Below are 20,886 nucleotides of genomic sequence, written 5' to 3' on the forward strand. Positions count from 1 at the left end.
AAGGCAAAGGAATTCGAAGGATACTTTTTGTGCTTCCCCACAATTAGAGCAGCCTTGTGTTCCTCTAAAGCACCGGTCCAGCTGCGGAGACCAAAGGCTCACACTAGATTCAATTAATCCGCCATTTCATGTCTCATAACCCCTATATTCATGAGTATTTTTTACCCTCCCAAAAAAAACACGTCACAGCCTAAAAAGAGGGAGGGATAGAAAGGAGTGAGAGAGAGAGAAGAGAGTGAGATGGGGGATAGAAGAGGGCGGGAGAGCCTCCATTTGTGGCGTTGAATGGCTGCCTTCGACGCTCGCACGGCAGCCGGGGAGTTCATCTCTTGGCGACAATGCCCTTTCATGACGCGTCTAAAGAACACCCAAATTAAAAATTTCAATCAACAAAGCCTGCAGATCGGTGACAAATTGAGGGTGCATGGAGGTCACCATCGGCAGCCCTCATTTTCTTTTCACCTTTTTCTTCATCCCACGAAATGGCAGCTTCTTTCATAAACAGAATTTCAAGCGAATCTTAAGGACTTTTTTTTTTTAACCTCAAATAACACTGCTGTGTTTGCTTTTTATTTTACAGAGGCGGCCGAATTGTGAGGTCCTTCTTCACAATAGAGAATATTAAATTGTGAGGTCTTTTCAAATGTGTGCACCACATGCAAAATAACAATTTATTTTTAAAACTTATCTGGTAGCAAACTGTTAAGAGCCCGAGTTTTTTTAATTCTAAGGTGCAACTGGCATTTCCAAATGTAAGCTTCCCATTCCAATGACAATAACAACATAGTTAACTGATAATTTCTTTAGACATGATGATCCTGGTGATATATTGGTATACAGCAAGACAGTCCCAATTCGCAGAGACGCTTTTGATGAAGATATTCGATTAAGCATTCGCTGGGGAATGATTTCGGGGCAGAGCTATCTATGAAGTGGAAAATCACAAAGGGGGACATTCCTCCGTTCTATTGAAGTCTCCTACCTCAGCCAGCCTGTACTTTGAGAAAAAATTCATTTCTGATCTCCTAAAAGTTTAGACGACTTCTCCATTCAGCAGTTTGAATAGGAAGTATGATGAGCTGGCAATGGCAGACGCCATTCAGCGCACAAACATCTGAAATGCCAGGATCTCTTTTGTGTCGATCAGAAGCGAGCACTCTGGCATAGACCGCTATGCACAAAGACATTCTCTGGTGAATGTGAAACATAGTGTTTGGATTTAGTTCAAATTGAGGTCCCTTTGAGACAAGGACCAGAGGAAGTTACATTTGTTTGCATATATGAATGTGCTCTGTTCCACCATTGTTCCATTCCATTAAAAAAACGAATATAATAAAAAGATCTGTAGTGGCAGGTAGTCTAGTGGTTAAGAGCGTTGAGCCAGTCGAATCCCCAAGATGACTAGGGGATTAAATCTGCCGATGTGCCCTTGAACAAGGCATTTACCCCTCATCGCTCTGGATAAGAGCTTCTGCTAATTGACTAAAATGTAAATGTTTTCAGTAGGTGTGATGAGGGGAGGGGATAAGGAGGGGACTAACAAAGAAAGCTGAAGGTGGTTTAAGATTCTACAAAGGGATGAAAAACACTTACCCATTGTTTGTCAATCTTGGATTCAAACAATGACGTGCAGGATGTATGAAAATGAAACCAAGGAAATGAAAGAAAGAAACAAGCAAAATCATCACCTGAAATTCAATAGCATTAGATGATTAAAGTAAACAGCTTTGCACACAATCATTTCATTTAATTATTTGATTATGCAGTATGCGTGTCTGATACAAAATAAAAACAATTTAACACCCCCAGGAAATTTTTAATATCTCTGCATATAAAGTACCAGTCAAAAGTTTGGACACACCTACTCATTCAAGGGTTTTTCTTTATTTTTTTACAATTTTCTACATTGCAGAATAACAGTGAAGATATCAAAACTATTACATAACACATATGGAATCATGTAGTAACTAAACATTTTCAAATAAGCAAAGAGAAACGACAGTCCATCATTACTTTAAGACATGAAGGACAGTCAATGCGGAAAATTTCAGGAACTTTGAAAGTTTCTTTAAGTCTCCAAAACCATCAAGCACTAAGATGTAAGTGGCTCTCATGAGGACCGCCACAGGAAGGGAAGACCCAGAGTTACCTCTGCTGCAGAGGATAAGTTATTTAGAGTTAACTCAACCTGAGATTGCAGCCCAAATAAATGTTTCAGAGTTCAACTAACAGACACATCTCAACATCCTCTGTTCAGAGGAGACTGCGTGAACCAGGCCTTCATTGTCCATTTGCTGCAAATAAACAACTACTAAAGGACATCAATAAGAAGAAGATACTTGCTTGGGCCAAGAAGCATGAGCAATGGACACTAGACCACTAGAAACATGTCCTTTGGTCTGATGAGTCCAAATGTGAGATTTTTGGTTCCAACCCGGTGTGTCTTTGTGAGACGCAGAATATGTGAACGGATGATCTCTGCATGTGTGGTTTCCACTGTGAAGCATGGATGAGGTGGTGTGATGGTGCTTTGCCGGTGATGCCATCTGTGATTAATTTAGAATTCAAGGCACACTTAACCAGCATGTCTACCACACCATCCCATCTGATTTGGGATGAGTTGGAACGCAGAGGGAAGGAAAAGCAGCCAACAAGAGCTCAGCATATGTGGGAACTCCTTCAAGACTGTTGGAAAAGCATTCCAGGTGAAGCTGGTTGAGAGAATGCCAAGAGTGCGCAAAGCTGTCATCTCGGCAAAGGGTGGCTACATTGAAGAATATAAAATATATTTAGATTTGTTTAACACTTTTTCGGTTACCACATATGTGTTATTTCATAGTGTTGATGTCTTCACTATTATTGTACAATGTAGAAAATAGTAAAAATAAAGGAAAACCCTTGAATGAGTAGGTGTGTCCAAACATTTGACTGGTACTGTACATAATGGGCTGGTTTGCCGAACCTGGATTAGACTTAATTTACGACCGAACTGAAAATAATGCTAAATGGAGAATCGCCATTGAAAGTTATTTATGGCCGAATACTTCATCTGAGTCAGGTATAACTACATTGTTTGAGATTTATATACATGTCAATTTTAACTATTAACATACATTTCTGTAGAAAATGGAAAAAGGATTGATAAGTATGCAATTTGCAGTGAAGATGTCCATTAACACAGTGGTTCCCAACCTTTTTTGAACCGTGGCACACATTGACTGGATAAAAACAATTCTGCGGAACACATTCTTTTACTAACAGTTGATTTAGTGGCCATGACTTCCATCTCATCTGAACCAAACTGGAAATCAGAATTTTTTTCTGACAGAGATGTAGATTGTAGATTAAATAGTGTTTATTAAAAATAAAAATAAATGTAGCTCCGGTAATATCAATGACTGTATATGAATGGTCAAAGCCATCGATCCCTTGACACCATTCATTCCAATGTCAGACTCAATAGTGCATGCACAATGTGAACTACTCCAGGAAGTGATGTTGCAGGCTAGCTCAATGTTGCCCCCTCTCATTGAATAATTCAAGTGGAAGGCTGACCGGTGTACTGCAGGCTGCCATTAGCAACTCAATTATCCTTTCAGTTCTTCTGTGCGCGATTTAAAAATGATCGGTTCAAGAACATACATCTGGAGTATTAGAAGCAATTATTGGTGCCATGATTGTCTTTCAAAAATGTTTTTATTTCCACAAAGATTCACCACGAAAAGTGCCATTTTTACATTCACTAAATTGGGGATCCTATTTTCTGCAAACAACGCCTGCAATAACGCGGCCTTGAACTTCCGTGGCTTCAATAAGAGGGGGCAGTCATTCTCCAATGGGTACAGGTTTTTATTTTTAAGCGTAAAGGTCTAGAGATGAGCGTTTTTTTTTACATCGTAAACCACAGACATAAAGCCATGCTACGTTTGTTCTATAGCAGAAGCTGTTGTACTGCAAAGCCCAATCAGACTTGCCTGTGCCAATGGTTCTCACATGCAAAGTAAAGTTGTGACTCGTTTCAGGAAACTAGGCGGGTCACTACTTCACAGGAGTGCCATTTGAATGTAAACTTATCTTTTTTAATCAAAATGCATTTTTTGGCAGAAATGCCTTCTGAAATGTGAACTTTCATGTGCCTTAATAGCAGACTTGAGTGCAATCGGTAAATACAATGAAAATGGTTAAATTATGAGCCTAGTTGGTTTAGCCACAGAAAAAGTGCGCAACCTTCCCGCTATCCATGATAGGCTGAGATAATGAGTGGAAAGGACATACCAAGAGATGAGTTCAGATTGGTCTGCCATATAGCATACTTCTGTCTATTTGAGCTGGTCAGCATGTATAGGTAATCCTGTCTTTAGCGGCTTTAAAAAAAATGTATAGCGTAGTAGAACTGCGTAAGTGTTGATCTCCACTTTCTGAATGACCGAGAATTGAAATCAGTGGCATTAGAGTATGACAGCTAAGGAGATGGAGAAAACACTCTACCAACTAAGGGCAACCATGGCATCCATGATGTATATGGGTAAGATAGTCTAGCTAGCTACATTTTCAGATGTTACGCGTTTCTAATTTTGGCATAAAGTCGTTTTCATTTCAAGTTAAAGTGTACTGCTAGCTAGCTAGCTAACATTAGCTGGCAGGCTCGCTGTTATTATTCATATCTCAGAACCATTTGCTTTGCTAGATATAGCCTAATGTTAGCTAGCTAACATCGAACTTGGATGGTTAGCTACCTGCAGATTCATGCAGGGTAGTAACCTCATGAGTTGGGATTATGGTTCATTGTTTACCTAGCTAGATACATGTCTTAACAAAAGACTCCACTATGCAAGTAACCATTTCAATAGAACGTCACTGTGACGACTGTTGATAGACATAGCTGGTAGCAGAGCACAGAATAACTGACAAATTTATGAACGCTCAACAACTGTTGAATATGGCCGGTGTCAGTAAAGGTTAAATTGTTGCCAGCAGCACAGTTGCAGTCACCAACACTCTGGATTACATAAAAACAGCCTAACCAGCTCTGCTCGGGTGAGTAAAATGGTCAGTTAGTTGTTCTTTCATTTGTGTCTGGAAGTTGCTAGCAAGCTAGCCAACGTTAGCTTGGGAGTTTGACTGTTGTTAGGACACAACGCTTGGATCAACCCTTAAAGAGATGGGTGGGGCTAAAGCTTAAAAGGATGTGAATGATGCTGAATGGGTGTAGACAAAGAAGGGCTTTCCAGTAGGTACCAAATTATTTAAAGGCCATTTTCTCAAAAGTATGGTTCCATATTTAGCAAATTTCAAAGCAGAATTACTTATCCATTGTTCCTCAAATGCAGTGTATGATATACCATTTTGTAGCTCTGTGTCTCTGCTTTTAGCCAATGTAAAAAAGGTAAGACCGAATCAAGGCGGTCGGTCACAATCACAAAAATTACTTTGCTAGTGATGCTCTCCCCTCAAATGACACAAAAGTAAGAGCAGCTCCAGCTCACCGGACTTGAAACAATGATACAGATGTAGAGTGCACTCGGAAAGTATTCAGACCCCTTCACTTTTTCCAAATGTTGTTACGTTACAGCGTTACTTTGAAATTGACTAAATAAATTTTGGATTAAAATTGATTAAATTGTTGTTTTTCCCTCATCAATCTACACATAATACCCCATAAAGACAAAGCAAAAACAGGCTTTTAGACATTTTTGCAAATGTATAAAAAACAACAACTGAACTATCACATTTACATAAGTATTTAGACTGTTTACCCAGTACTTTGTTGAAGCACCTTTGGCAGCGATTACAGCCTGGGGTCTTCTTGGGTACGACGCAACAAGTCTGGCACACCTGCAGATCCTCTTAAGCTCTGTCAGGTTGGATGGGGAGCGTTGCTGCAGAGCTATTTTCAGGTCTCTCCAGAGATTTTTGATCGGGTTCAAGTCCGGGCTCTGGCTGGGCCACCTAAGGACATTCAGAGACTTGTCCCAAAGCCACTACTGCATTGTCTTGACTGTGTGCTTAGGGTTGTTGTCCTGTTGGAAGGTGAACCTTCACTCCAGTCTGAGGTCCTGAGCTCTCTGGAGCAGGTTTTCATCAAGGATCTCTCTGTACTTTGCACCATTCATCTTTCCTAGACCCTGACTAGTCTCCCAGTCCCAGCCGTTGAAAAACATCCTCACAGCATGATGCTGCCACCACGCTTCACTGTAGGGATGGTGCCAGGTTTCCTCCAGACGTGACGCTTGGCATTCAGGCCAAGGTGTTCTTGTTTGTCAAAGTCTGAGAATCCTTTTGGAAAACTCCAAGCGGGCCATCATGTGCTCTTTACTGAGGATTGGCTTCTGTCTGGCCATTTTACCATGAAGGCCTGATTGGTGGAGTGCTGCAGAGATGGTTGTCTTTCTTGATGTTTCTCCAATCTCGACAGAGGAACTCTGGATCCCTGTCAGAGTGACCCGATGGTCACTTATTGTGACCAGATGGCTCTTATTTGTATTTTTTATTTAACTAGGCAAGTCAGTAAAGAACAAATTCTTATTTACAATGATGGCCTACACCGGTCAAACCCGAACGATGCTGGGCCAATTGTGTGCCACCCTATGGGACTACCAATCACGGCCGGGTTGTGATACAGCCTGGATTCGAACCAGGGTGTCTGTAGTGACGCCTCTAGCTTTACCTTGAGGAGTTTCGCAACATCCTAACAAAAGGCAATGAAAAAAGAATTATCCTCAAAATAATTTTACTGTGAAATAGAATGCTTTCAATGGGCAAACAATCTTCAAAAAACAGTAATCCAAGAAACAAGAAGAATTGAACATTTCTTGTTAATTATCCAAGGTGAATGGCTATATCCTATTTTGCATACCATAAGTAGATCAGAAATACAATGTTTATTTGCTAAAGCTACATACACTACATGGCCAAAAGTATGTGGACACTTGCTCGTCGAACATCTCATTCCAAAATCACTGGCATTAATATGGATTTGGTACCCCCTTTGCTGCGATAACAGCCTCCACTTTTCTGGGAAAGCTAGATGTTGGAACATTGCTGCGGGGACTTGCTTCCATTCAGTCACAAGAGCATTAACGCTACAGCGATCGTATGCTGTAGCGTTAAGGTTTCCCTTCACTGGAACTAAGGGGCCTAGACCGAACCATGAAAAACAGCCCAAAAACTATTTTTCCTCTTCCACCAAACTATGCATTGGGGCAGGTAGCTTTTTCCTGGCATCTGCAAAAAAAACAGATTCATCCGCTGGACTGCCAGATGGTGAAGTGTGATTTACCACTCCAGAGAACTCGTTTCCATTGTTCCAGAGTACAATTGCAGCGAGCATTACATCACTCCAACCAATGCTTGGCATTGCGCATGGCAATCTTGGGCTTGTGTGCGGCTGCACAGCCATGGAAACCCATTTAATTAATCTCCCGACGAACAGGTATTGTGCTGTCATTGCTTCCAGAGGCTGTTTGGAACTCGGTAGTGAGAGTTACAACTGAGGACAGACAATTTTAAAACGCTACGCGCTTCAGCACTCAACAGTCCCGTTCTGTGAGCTTGTGTAGCCTACCACTTCGTGGCTGAGCAGTTGTTGCTCCTAGACGTTTCCACAATACCAGCACTTACAGTTGACCAGGGCAGCTCGAGCAGGGCAAAAATCTCACAAACTGACTTGTTGGAAAGGTGGCATCCTATGACTGTGCCATGTTGAAAGTCACTGAGCTCTTCAGTAAGGCCATTCTACTGCTAATGTTTATCTATGGAGATTGCATGGCTGTGTGCTCAATTTTATACACCTGTCAGCAAAGAGTGTGGCTAAAATAGCAGAATCCACAAATTTGAAGGTATGTCCACATACTTTTGGCCATTTAGAAAAACATACATGCATACATACGTGGGGCAAAAAGTATTTAGTCAGCCACCAATTGTGCAAGTTCTCCCACTTAAAAAGATGAGAGGCCTGTAATTTTCATCATAGGTACACTTCAACTATGACAGACAAAATGAGAAAAAAAATCCAGAAAATCACATTGTAGGATTTTTAATGAATTTATTTGCAAATTATGGTGGAAAATAAATATTTATGGTGGAAAATGAGAACTTGCACAATTGGTGGCTGACTAAATACTTTTTTGCCCCACTGTACATACATACATATTTTATGAATAATCAAATCCTCCTGCTGTAGGATTATTTTACTCCTGGAATGGAACTGGTCAAATTAAGATCCCAAACCCGTAAATCATAAATGGTTCAGACACTGTATAGATAATGATCTTGGACAGTATTTAGCACAGGTGAAACAACACCTTGTCATATCATAATCACCTCCATAATTAATACATTCATTCAATTAGGGCAATAATGAACATGGAGTTGGAATCTAAATTGGAATCAGTAGTGTACACCGAGTGTACAAACCTGAGTGCATCTGTTCAGCTATGAATCAACATCCTCAGGGACTTGAGGAGAATGGACCTGAAGGTTAAGGGGACAGTGAGCTTAGCTCTCTGTAGAGACACTGTAAATAGTTGCCGGGTAGCGGAGGGTTAGCCTTTAGCAGGGTGAAATGCTGTAATGGAGAGATCGAGAGCTCATTCAGCCACATCGATTTCGAGCAGCTGCTGCACGTTACCACTGATCTGGACGTGATATAAAGGCGCCCATTGCAATGAATGTTTTGGCTGCAAGGCAGTCAAGGCGATATGAAGATTACTGAATCTGTTACAGACCAAAGGAAACTTTAGTTCTTGTGCTCTTGAGGGAAACTCAGGCAAGGTAGGGAACAATATTTGATACTGTTGTGGTGGTACATTACACTAATGTTCCCTCAATTTTTTGGGGGAGGCACAGAGCAAATTTGAGGTCTGCTGAGCACAAACTTGAATGTTGTGAAAATTATGTGCAACTTCCAGTGCGTGTTTTCTTTGAACACTGAGGCTGTACCCGCTTTAAGTTAGAGGTTTAACAGTGGCCAAGTAGGCTGCTGTGGCTATTTGATTAGAATGGAGGCCTATCAGAGTAGCCTACCATAAACAAAAATAGAGAAAATGCATCCCATAACATTTTTACATGGAAATTGCTGTTCAGCCTAGAGTAGCAGCCAATGTGGGGTGTTCAATGTAGGCCTACATTCGATTAGACTTTTGAAAAAAACATGCAGGGCTAGACTTTAACCTGTTTATCCAAAATGTTGTTGTGTTTGATGCAAGAACCCACTTCACAAAACAAAATGCATTATTATTCCCATACCACTATTACAGAATCTCGACCTTCGTCTCTCCCGAGTCCGTACGGGAGTTGCAGCGATGAGACAAGACTTTAACTACTACTAATTGGATACCACGAAATTGCGGAGAAAAAAGGGGTAAAAAAAAACCCTCATTAACTCGCAAAGGATATGAACAAAAGGTGCACACGTGGCTACATGCAGCTCTCGCTTTGATCTCAAAACAAGCGCATCTACTCACGACCGCTCATGCTGTAAACACAGTTCAGTTCAAAGTGAATGGCTCAGATCCATATATGGCAATGGTCTATTTTCATGTAGGCCTACTGATTGGTTATGCGAACGGGTCTGTGTAGAGTACGGGCTGAGTCATGCCGGTCAATGCTACACAATCCTACTCCAATGCATTCTGCCTTCAACAAAATCTTTTGCATAGTTAGTTTTGCATACTAAATCTTGCATAGTTCACTTTGTTTCGGTATGTTGCATTGAAAGTGTCTCATATTGTGTTGATTCAACCACAATTACCACAGTAAAGGGAAATGTTGATAGTGTTAACTAACAGGGAAAACTAGAAAGTTGAGTGAAGTTCAATCTCATGCTTCTCTCTGTGGACTGATATTTCTTCTGCACAGCAGGCCTGGGGGAGCTTAGAGGGATCATTGCTTATAACTGCTGAGGGCATGTAGGGTTGAAGGTTTAAAAATATGAATGAGGCTCTGACCATTCTGTTAACTACAGTATATCCATTGTTCGCTACACTAGTTAGTTAAATAACGAAACATCCTGGATTTACGTTAGTCAAGTATGTGATGGTTTTGCATGCAATACTGGAAATTTGTGATCAGTTTGTGCGGTCAAAGAACAGACAATAGAGGTTGAGTGTGGTCGTACCTCTTGACCGGAGTCCAGCACACAGAGTTTGGCGCACTGCTTCTTGGCGTCCATTAGCATGTTGAACATGGTGCACACCGACAGCGACACCCGGAAGTCCGTTGCCTTGCTGGCCTTCTGCATCTTGGAGTCAAAGGCGGCTTTCGTTCTTTGGGTATAAAAAGACAATTGAAAGGTGTTATATGGTTAATTCCTAGTTGCTATGGAAAACACTGTTCAAAACCACATCACTAAACTCTTCCTCATTATCCTCAGTAATATCCCAGTTATAAACCAGGTGTGCAGTGGTAAATGCTTAACCCCCAACCCATCACAGGTGGTGACGCCCTCCTGACCTCTGACCTTTTGACGCAAGCCTCCATCATGTCGCTGGCCATGAGCTTCAGCCTCTGCTCCAGGTGTTTGGCAAACTCTGGCTCGGGCCAGTGCAGGTCCAGGACAAACATCTGGAGTGCGTCCAACTTCCAGAAGAGGTCCTCTGAGGTTGCTGAGCCGTTACTAGGGATTGGGGAGGGAAGAAGCCAAAGATTATCTTTGCCAAGCTTCATGGAACCTCTGTCAGTTAAACATGAACAAATGAAAACTGAGTTACAAAGTCTGGGGTGTTGTGCTCGAGGGTTTTAAGTGAAGTATGGATGTTTTCTTGTATTACTGCTCAATAACTGAACACGTTTGACAATTTACATGGATCACAGTTTAACATGTCAGAGTTGCATATGACATGTTCTTAAGACACACCCAACAGTTCCTGAACATGTTCTACAGTGACTGAACACACCCTGCTGTCAAACTGACTGTTACTAAGGAGACTCTCAGCACATAGACAGATGGGTCTCCATCGCCACCTTCTCTCCGGTGTCTACACCGCATCACATGGCAACCGGTGGCTGTAACCAGCATCCAAGTGTACAGGGAACCAGAGCGAGCGAGGGAGAGACAGAGGGTGAGCGGTGGTGAAGCACACTCACTCACTTTTCTCACTTCGCCTTTAAAAGACTTACCTTCACAAGTGGGAATAAATAATTTGAGCGAAATCCGTGTTGCAATTAAATGCTCGCTCATCCCCCCCTCATGACTAATTAGGATCTCTTCTCCGAACGTCCCTTCTCTCGGGGGAATGGAACGATCCCCCACGCCCGTCTGTGCTCGCTAACGAAGTGCCAGTTTTTTTTTCTTGAGTGAGGCAAGGGTAGGTGGGTGGGTGGTTTGAGTCTCCACTGTTTCTACTGGGCCCTCAGAAGTCAACTTGTATTGTGATGAGGCAGAGTCGCGTGGAACTTTTTTGCCTGTTGTTAACGAGCTAGGCTGTTTACATCATGTAGAATGTGCTAATCAGACCCTGACATTTTTATTTTCACGTCTACGTAGGCTGTAGAATTCTCACAAACGCTTCAGGAAATCGAACCAGGGTACCGAATTCCATACGTGAAAAGCCCTTAATAATTTTGCTTGTGGGGGGTCTTGACTGCTCATTTATGACAAAGGTTTGAGGAGAAAATGGTCACTTGACAAGTGCTGAAAACGGTTTCATAACAGTCCCAAAGACCAGCATTGAGGTTTCGAAGAAACATATTCACTGAAATCTGCAAAATGGCTACGCCTACTTACAAAATGTCCGGTAAATGAATTCCTTGCAAGCTGAAATAAGAATCCCATTTCTTATTTAACATTAATTTGGCATGATATACTTCACAACTCAGTGCTTAACTGGGCTGAGATTTGACCAGCATACCGTAACATCACAGTTAAACAGGTGTCTCTGATACTATCCAATATACAATAAAACTACCTGAAATATGTTGGATGTGTGCACAAAAAACATGCCACAGCCGTTCCTGATCAAGGAGCCACAACATACATTTCAAAAAAGAGATGCTGCACCACATAACACAACACTCACAAGACAACAAAAACATGCTTTTATCTTGATACCAAAGAAGGTATCCGTCGGAGGTCATCAAAATGGGCAACCAATCCCAGGAATATCTGGGCCACCTGAATTGTTAAAAGCCTCAGTAGTAGTTGACATACTGGTCTTACTATTAACATTTAAATGTGAGGGCAGATTTTCAAGTTTCACACTTCTACAAAATGCTTTAAGCTGGTTCGATAGTTAATGGCATACCATTGTCAAAGGGAAGTAATAGAATGCGAAATAGTGTTCTTGAATTGGAGAAGTTTGACAATGACAAGACAACCACAGCACAGTCCATGCCACAGTGCCCCACTAGGTCTTGCGGCAGCCCATACACACGTGCTGTCACACAGTGGGCCCATCCAGGAGGGTGCTGAGAAGCTCGGCATCTGTGGGAGATTGACTTTGGGCAGAGGCACGCTCGGTAGGTTGTTGGTTATTGTCCTGAAAAGAAATGAACGGCAAACCAAACCAAACGACAACAAAGAAAGATGCAACAGAGACAAAAGACAACAGAGAGATCCCACTGAGTGTTGATGCTCCAGACTCCATGTGGTTTTGTGCCTCGTCGGTGGATGTATTCTAACCTACACTACACACACTTCTGTAGACATAAAAATGCAGACAGAAGTATTCTAGGCTTGCTACTGTTCCTGATGTAAAGCACATCTCTGAGCTTTAAATAGCACAACAGAATGCAACTAATGACAACATTGGGGGTGGGGGGGGTTCTTACTTGACGGACTGCCAGGTTTCCTGCTGGAAGCCGCGGTGGATGGACTGGGCGATGGAGGACTCCATAAGGTCTATATAACGCACCACCAGCGGGATGAACAGGTCCTGCAGGTGCTTGTGGAACATGCCATTGCACAGGTGAGCTGGGGGGGAATGAGGAAGGAAGTACAAAATAAATTCAAAGGTTTTGAATGTCAGCTTGAAGGTCTTTATACAGTTCAAATCCTAGACTAGTTAAATCACGGTCCTTCCCTCCCACAGTCCACATTCTGATATTTGCATACAAATTCCATCTTTTCACAATCCTGATATGCAAAGGAAGTAGGAGAAAGAAGAGGAAAGATTGAAGAGAAAGATGCTCAGAAAGTCAGAGTAAGACAAAGGACTCTATTTGAGGAAACCCAATGCGATTGTAAATCTTATGTCCAGGGGTGTTTTGATATTTTCACAGGGGGAATTATGGGCGCAATAGCTGTCTGTGTCGCGAAAGGGCTGGGTTTTGATTAATAAAAAGTTGTAGGTGTGATGAGGGCTTGACCATTCACAGGCCAATCAACATGTTCGATGGCTTAATACTGCATGTGGTTATCTCAAGTTGTGTATGTTATTGACAGTTGGCAGTCAACTTTGTTGTAATTGCTTCAATGAGTAGGCTTAAAGGCCATACATGTCTTTATGCATTTGTCCTAAAAAAATGTATACTAGCCCCCCCTTAAAATGTGTGTGAGGCATGTTCATAATAAGGAAGATATAGGCTTATGTACCATTCAGAGGAGCATTATAGGACTGAATCATTTGAATATGTTCAGAGGAGCATTATAGGACTGAATCATTTGAATATGTTCAGAGGAGCATTATAGGACTGAATCATTTGTATGTTCAGGGGAGCATTATAGGACTGAATCATTTGAATATGTTCAGAGGAGCATTATAGGACTGAATCATTTGAATGTTCAGAGGAGCATTATAGGACTGAATCATTTGAATATGTTCAGAGGAGCATTATAGGACTGAATCATTTGAATATGTTCAGAGGAGCATTATAGGACTGAATCATTTGAATATGTTCAGAGGAGCATTATAGGACTGAATCATTTGAATATGTTCAGAGGAGCATTATAGGACTGAATCATTTGAATATGTTCAGAGGAGCATTATAGGACTGAATCATTTGAATATGTTCAGAGGAGCATTATAGGACTGAATCATTTGAATATGTTCAGAGGAGCATTATAGGACTGAATCATTTGAATGTTCAGAGGAGCATTATAGGACTGAATCATTTGAATGTTCAGAGGAGCATTATAGGACTGAATCATTTGAATGTTCAGAGGAGCATTATAGGACTGAATCATTTGAATATGTTCAGAGGAGCATTATAGGACTGAATCATTTGAATATGTTCAGATGAGCATTATAGGACTGAATAATTTGAATATGTTCAGAGGAGCATTATAGTACTGAATCATTTGAATATTATAGGACCATGTCAATTTTGAAAAGCATGATGGTAAGTCTCATGAGTAAAATCTGCTGTTGATTAAATTTTATTTATTTATTTTTATTTATTTGATATCTTATCACCTTTAATACTGCACTGTTGGAAATGGACCCGGAAGCATTTTACTGTTAGTCTACACCTGTCTACGAAGCATGTGACAAATAACTTTTTATTAGACATTTTATTTTGATTTAACATGGTAGTTGGCTAATGCATGGTCAGGATAAGAAAGACATTGGTGTTGAACCCACTTTCGTTAGAGTAGGTAGGGTAAGGGTAGCCTACTGAGGGATTTGTTTTTAATCAAATGAAATGGAAAACAAGCAATTGTTAGAGGAATATACAAGGGTCTCTGGCATCATCTCATCTCTTGTTCCATTATGGGCATTTAGATATGTATGCTACATACATACAGTGCATTTGGAAAATATTCAGACCCCTTCACTTTTTCCATATTTTGTTACGTTACAGCCTTATTCTAAATGCATAAAAAAACCTCAATCTACACGCAATACCACATGACAAAGTGAAAACAGGTTTTTGACATTTTTACAGTGTATTAAAAAATAAACAGAAATAGCTTATTTATCTTATTCAAATCCTGCTATGAGACTCAAAATTGAGCTCAGGAGCATCCTGTTTCCATTGATCATCCTTGAGATGTTTCTACAACTTGATTGGAATCCACCTGTGATAAATAAAGTTGATTGGACATGATTTGGAAAGGCACACCTGTTTATATAAAGGTCCCACAGTTGACAGTGCATGTCAGGGCAAAAACCAAGCCATGAGGTCAAAGGAGGTCATGAGGTCAAAGGTCCGTAGAGCTAAGAGACTTGTGAGGTACAGCTCTGGGGAAGGGTATCAAAAAAATGTCTGCAGTATTGAAGGTCGCCAAGAACACAGTGGTCTCCATCATTCTTAAATGGAAGAAGCTTGGAACCACCAAGGCTCTAACTACCCTAGAGCTGGCCTCCCGGCCAAACTGAGCAATCGGGGGAGATGGGTTTAAGTCAGGGAGGTGACCAAGAATCAGATGGTCACTCTGACAGAGTTCCTCTGTGGAGATGCTAGAACCTTCCAGGACAACCATCTCTGCAGCACTAAAGACCTGTTTCTGCTTTGTCATTGTAGGATATTGTGTGTAGATTGATGAGGGAAAAAACTATTTAATACATTTTAGAACAAGGCCGTAGTGTAACAAAATGTGGAAAAAGTCATTTCCAAATGCACTGTATGGAGGGGTTTTTACACACATCCAAAATAATAACAGGCGCTGGCTAAAATAATGTACAACACATAGATGAAAAAGGGATGTCCACTCACTGTTTTGCTGCTCCAAAAAGTAATATTTTAATAAAGATTTTTTTTTAATAACATGTTTCATAAAAGCTTTGGTAATTAAGATTTATTTCAAAAGTCACGAGCTCAAACCTTTATGGACAGTCTTGGCTACTTAGCAAACCTATTGGAAGAGGGGAGGCTGTGCTTGGTCGTTAATCGAATAAAACTTCCATGTGCACATGGGCACCATGCGTTGCAGCTGGATAGGCTGTGGTTCCGGTGTCAAAATCAATGCTATAATCAACCACGTTACCGCTAAGACCTCCTTTGTGCTGAATTAAATTGTCACTTTTGCGCTGGTTTTTAAGGACACAAATCAGCGCAAGCGAGCTGACATTAGACATGTAAATTGCCGAACATGGTGAAATTGCTGAACGTTTGACACTTGCGCTACCTTGGTGCCAGACAAAAATAGAGCCCAGAGAGAGAGAGAGAGAGATTCAGAGAGAGATTCAGAGAGAGAGAGAGAGATTCAGAGAGAGAGAGAGAGATTCAGAGAGAGAGAGAGAGAGAGATTCAGAGAGAGAGAGAGATTCAGAGAGAGAGAGAGAGAGAGATTCAGAGAGAGAGAGAGAGATAGAGAGAGAGATTCACACAGAGAGAGAGAGAGAGAGAGAGAGATTCAGAGAGAGAGAGAGAGATTCAGACAGAGAGAGATTCACAGAGGGAGAGAGACAGAGAGAGATTCAGAGAGAGAGATTCAGAGAGAGAGAGATTCAGAGAGAGAGAGAGAGATAGAGAGAGAGAGATTCACACAGAGAGAGAGAGAGAGAGAGATTCAGAGAGAGAGAGAGATTCAGACAGAGAGAGATTCACAGAGGGAGAGAGACAGAGAGAGAGGAGACAAAGGAAGAGAGCACATAGGACTCCTGTTGGTCTCTCAGGGCTTCATTAGTCCTAATTTCCCATCACTCTGTTCCTTCATTTCCCATTATTCTGTTCCTTCATGATTAACACTTGCCTTTTTACCCTCCTGAGAGCCCACGGCTCTTCTCCCAACAAGTTCCTGCATCACGCAACACATGCAGACACTAAAGTGAGCATTTAGTTAATCCTTAGTACACGTGGATATAAAGACCTGGTGTGATAAATGAAATATGTTTTGTTCACACTACAAAACAATCATTAAAACGTGGTATTAAAAACAATAATGCTTGAATTCTGACTATGTATTTGTTCATTTATTACACAGTATCAACATAGCCTCTTTTCATCTTTCTGTACATGTTTATTATTATTCGCATAAGTAAAAAAAATAAATATATTTGTGTTTGAGGCAAGTATCAGACAACAGCATTTGACAACATTGACAACAGGAGATTCTGAATGATGTCGGAACTGTCGGGGGACAAATCCTTAAAGGCAGACTTGACCTTGCAGGTCTATAGCTAAGCAACTATGAAAAAAATAAACTCACAAGTGGAATTGCAGCCTTTTTTCTTTTATCCTAACAATATCATCAGCTTAGACATTTTACAACTATTTTATCTCATTCATGAAAGGCATCATTACTCAAAAACAGGGTCCTCATCTGCAGTAAGTCAAAACGAAAATGTTCCTCATTACGTTACTCTTCAAATCCAATAATTGTTATGACAGTTGGAATAATTGCAAGATTAATGGAGAACGGTAATAACAGAAAATGGAGGAGGAAAAACCCCCCACAATAATGATATTTTGCCTACTCCTTACATAATTAGAATTGTATTTTTCAATGTAATTGCCCTTGAGCTGCCTGTCTTTCTGCTCTAGGTGAGGCTTACATAGACAATGTAAAACAACACTTCAGATGGAGCCAACTCTCACTTGGCAATGAAACAAAGGCTCAGAGCTAAGAGTGGATAAGGGAGAAGAGAAAGGGAGAAAGTATGAGAGAGAGAGAGAGTGGGAGGGAGAGAGTTTGATAGCACACACAAGGGCAAACACCTGGATGCCACACGGACTTTACACTCATGGAATTACAATAAGTATTACACATGGTGGAAGCAGGTCAATAGTACTGAGCGATTAACAAAACATGTCAGTTACATTTTTTTAATTCCATTTTGTTCTTTTTTTTTTTTTTTGACCTCAATGAGCAGTTTCTCTAGAGAGAAATCAGATCAAACCCAAACTGTGCAATGTAATAGGGAGTTGTAATTTCCAAAAGGCCAGAATTATACATAATTTAGCGCAGAAAACGTGTTAATTAACTACAGTGACCATAATCCATTGTGCGCCTATTTGTCCGGTCTGTGTGGGTCGACACGGAGAGAAAAGACAGAAGACACACGATCCAAAGGGATAGTGAGCAGTTGCTTCGTAAAGGTATATCTACCTGAAAATACATGATCAACGTGATTGATAGTTGTCATTCAGCAGTCATAAAAGTATGCCTTATTAACTTTAAAGGACTAATAAAATTGTGATTTTGTAATACAGCATAAACAGCAGCTCTATAGAGATGAGACGATGACTTGACAAATAAAGTCATCAAATAATACAAATGTAATATATCCAACAACTTCAATATTTTATTCAAGTAAAGTGAATAAATTATGGTCAATAGTAATGGGCAGTCACTACCATCATGGGACTTTCATTAATTGTTTTATTCTGTGTTGTATCAGCATTCAACCCAAATAATGCATAATGCATAATAATTGAAATATAAATCCATTATAAAAAAATATATAATTGAACCGGAATGACCTCAAAAAGCACTAATTGCGCAGCACTACAGGGCAAATAATTAGAACTAAATGAGACAAATGTTATCAGAGTAACCATTGCATGTTTACGAGTGGCCAGGTATGTTGGAAAAAAGGGAAAACTACAAACCTTTGTTCCCTGATCAGTGAGCAAAGAAATCCAAATGGAGGACAGCCTGGTGAGACAGGTGCCTCAAACCGTACTATACTAATACTCTCCTGTCTGTGTGATACTGCTCCTCGCATTACAGGAGGTGACAGGTAGAGTCTTTAGCTGACAGATGACAGCCCCGCGCCAGCCCCCTGACTTTACGATCGTGTTTCGACATCCGTTACTATTGTTTTATCTGCTTTTCATTTCTCACCATTACCTCAGTGATGTTAATTTTTGCGAAGCCCATGCAAGGGCGGGAGCTCTAAGAGTTAATAACTTCTCCTAACGAGTCTTGTTTTGCACCGCTGGTGATAATTAGGACTCTTAGTGGCATGAAGATGCTACGATAAATACAGGATGTGTTTTGAAGACCGCTCAGGACGTGGAGGTGCCGTAGGCCATGCTTTAAATGGGGACAGGGACAAAATGGAGTGTCAGGTGACAAAAGAACTAGAGGGAACACTACAGGGAAATACGCCACTCACCGTTACTGAAATGGAAGTTGTTGAACTGTGCTCATGAATCAGTGATGCGTTGTAGGCTACACTTTAAATCAGTTTTGGGAGGTTAAGCATAGGGTCAGAGGTAGAAGAAGGGGGACACAGGGAGATCTGAGAACTCACGGTCACAACGCAGGAAGTTGTTAAGCAGCTGGAATAAGGGAAAGCTATCCCATGAGTCAACGGGCTGGACTTGTAGAGCACCATCCATGTCGACGGTGTAGAGAGACAGGAAGGTCTCTGCGTGCTCCGCCATAATCTCCGGCCACCACGAGAATGCCTAGAAAAGAGCGGGAAGGAGAGAGAGCAGAGGGAAGGAGAACAAAAAAGAAACAAAAGGGGGAGAAGGCAAAATAAATAAAATAATACATTAAAAAAGGCCAAGTCATCACAAACCACTCTCTCTAGTTTACTCTGGTGAAGAATAGTTGAACATACAATGTAAAATGACACAATCCGAGCAAGATGGAAAGAAGTGACAGATGGATAGAGAAAAGACTGTTCTGAAAAATAAGATTAAAAAAAATCAAAACAATCTAATGAATGAAACCAAGAGAGAAACAGCCAAATGGGTGATGGGTAGCATAAAGAAAGGACCTTGAGCGCACAATGGACTCCAACACTAAAAAATATGAATCACATATTGGTTATTACATTATGCTTCCAATGTGGCGCTTCAATCTCCAAGGTGAGGCTATAAAAAGTTATTAAAAAGGCACAGACAGATATGTGTTTTTAACCTGCAATGTTCAGAGCGGAATAAATACAAAGCTCATCTGAGAACAGCAATAACTTATTATTTAGAGGTCATACTATCAGAAACAGTATCTATAAAAGTCCCCCAAAAAGTAAGTGTGTGACTATATGGCGGTCGGACACCCCTTTGCCTCCAGAACAGACTGAACTCCTCGGGGCATGGAAACATTGCTCAATTGGTATCAAGGGACCTAATGCGTGCCATTGAACATTCCCCACACCATAATATCACCAGCCTGTACGGTTGATATCAGGCAGGGTGGGGCCATGGACTCATGCTGCTTAAACCAAATCCTGACTCTGGAAACGGGATTCGTCAGACCAGGCAATGTTTTTCTACTCCTAAATTGTCCAGTGTTGGTGATCGCGTGTCCACTGGAGCTGCTTCCTCTTGTTTTTACCTGATAGGAGTGAAACTCGGTGTGGTCGTCTGCTGCAAAAGCCCATCTATGACAAGGACCAATGAGTTGTGCATTCTGAGATGCCGTTCTGCACACCACTGTTGTATTGCGCCGTTATTTGCCAGTTTGTGGCCCGCCTGTTAGCTTACACAATTCTTGCCATTCTCCTTCGACCATGCTTCTTGACATTCTCCTTCGACCTCTCATCAACAAGCTGTTTTCGCCAACACAGGACTGCCGCTGACTGGATGTTTTTTGGATTGTCGCACAATTCTCGGTAAAAGCCCAGAGGCCTAACCTTCCTGAGATACTGGAACAGGCACACCTGACACCGACAACGCCACGCTCAAAGTCTCTTAGGTCACTTGTTTTGCCCATTCCAATGTTCAAGCAAATAGTAACTGAATGCCTCGATGCCTGTCTGCCTGTTTTATATAGCAAGCCACAGCCACGTGTCTCACTGTAGGAACAAATATTTTTCATGAACCGGGATGGTGTACCTAATAAACTATAGTACAGTATGTCTGCATATGTTGGTGAGTTATCAAGAATGGTGGTCAATTCCAATTAGACATGGAATTTCTCCAAAGCAATGTGATTAAATTCCTGAATTGACTGGAATTGAACCCAATACTGGAATTGTTGGATGGTCTCTAATGCCAGTCAGCTGCCTGTCCATTCAGCTGTCCATTCCCTTCAAATAATAAAATATACTTTTCCTGCATAGGACACACATGTCATTTGCACTAGAGGTTTGATCTACACTGAACAAA

The 20,886-nt window shown here is 41.1% G+C and overlaps 1 protein-coding gene across 3 annotated transcripts in view; it reads right to left on the reverse strand.

The window, feature by feature from the left end:
- cadps2 (Ca++-dependent secretion activator 2) overlaps positions 1-20,886 on the reverse strand; it is a 281,294-nt gene that overhangs the window by 49,115 nt on the left and 211,293 nt on the right. For 2 of the 3 annotated variants that reach the window (XM_064989950.1, XM_064989949.1), the window contains exons 18-22: positions 19,080-19,236; positions 12,769-12,910; positions 10,460-10,615; positions 10,118-10,265; positions 1,594-1,608 (exon numbers count right to left, since the gene is read on the reverse strand). In XM_064989950.1, the coding sequence (XP_064846022.1) occupies positions 1,594-1,608; positions 10,118-10,265; positions 10,460-10,615; positions 12,769-12,910; positions 19,080-19,236 (618 nt within the window). Of the gene's footprint in view, positions 1-1,593; positions 1,609-10,117; positions 10,266-10,459; positions 10,616-11,725; positions 11,756-12,371; positions 12,477-12,768; positions 12,911-19,079; positions 19,237-20,886 lie in introns of all 3 variants that reach the window. The other variant, XM_064989951.1, reaches the window with a different exon arrangement.

The sequence above is a fragment of the Oncorhynchus masou genome, chromosome 15 (genome assembly GCF_036934945.1).
Source record: "Oncorhynchus masou masou isolate Uvic2021 chromosome 15, UVic_Omas_1.1, whole genome shotgun sequence".
NCBI lineage: Eukaryota > Metazoa > Chordata > Actinopteri > Salmoniformes > Salmonidae > Oncorhynchus > Oncorhynchus masou.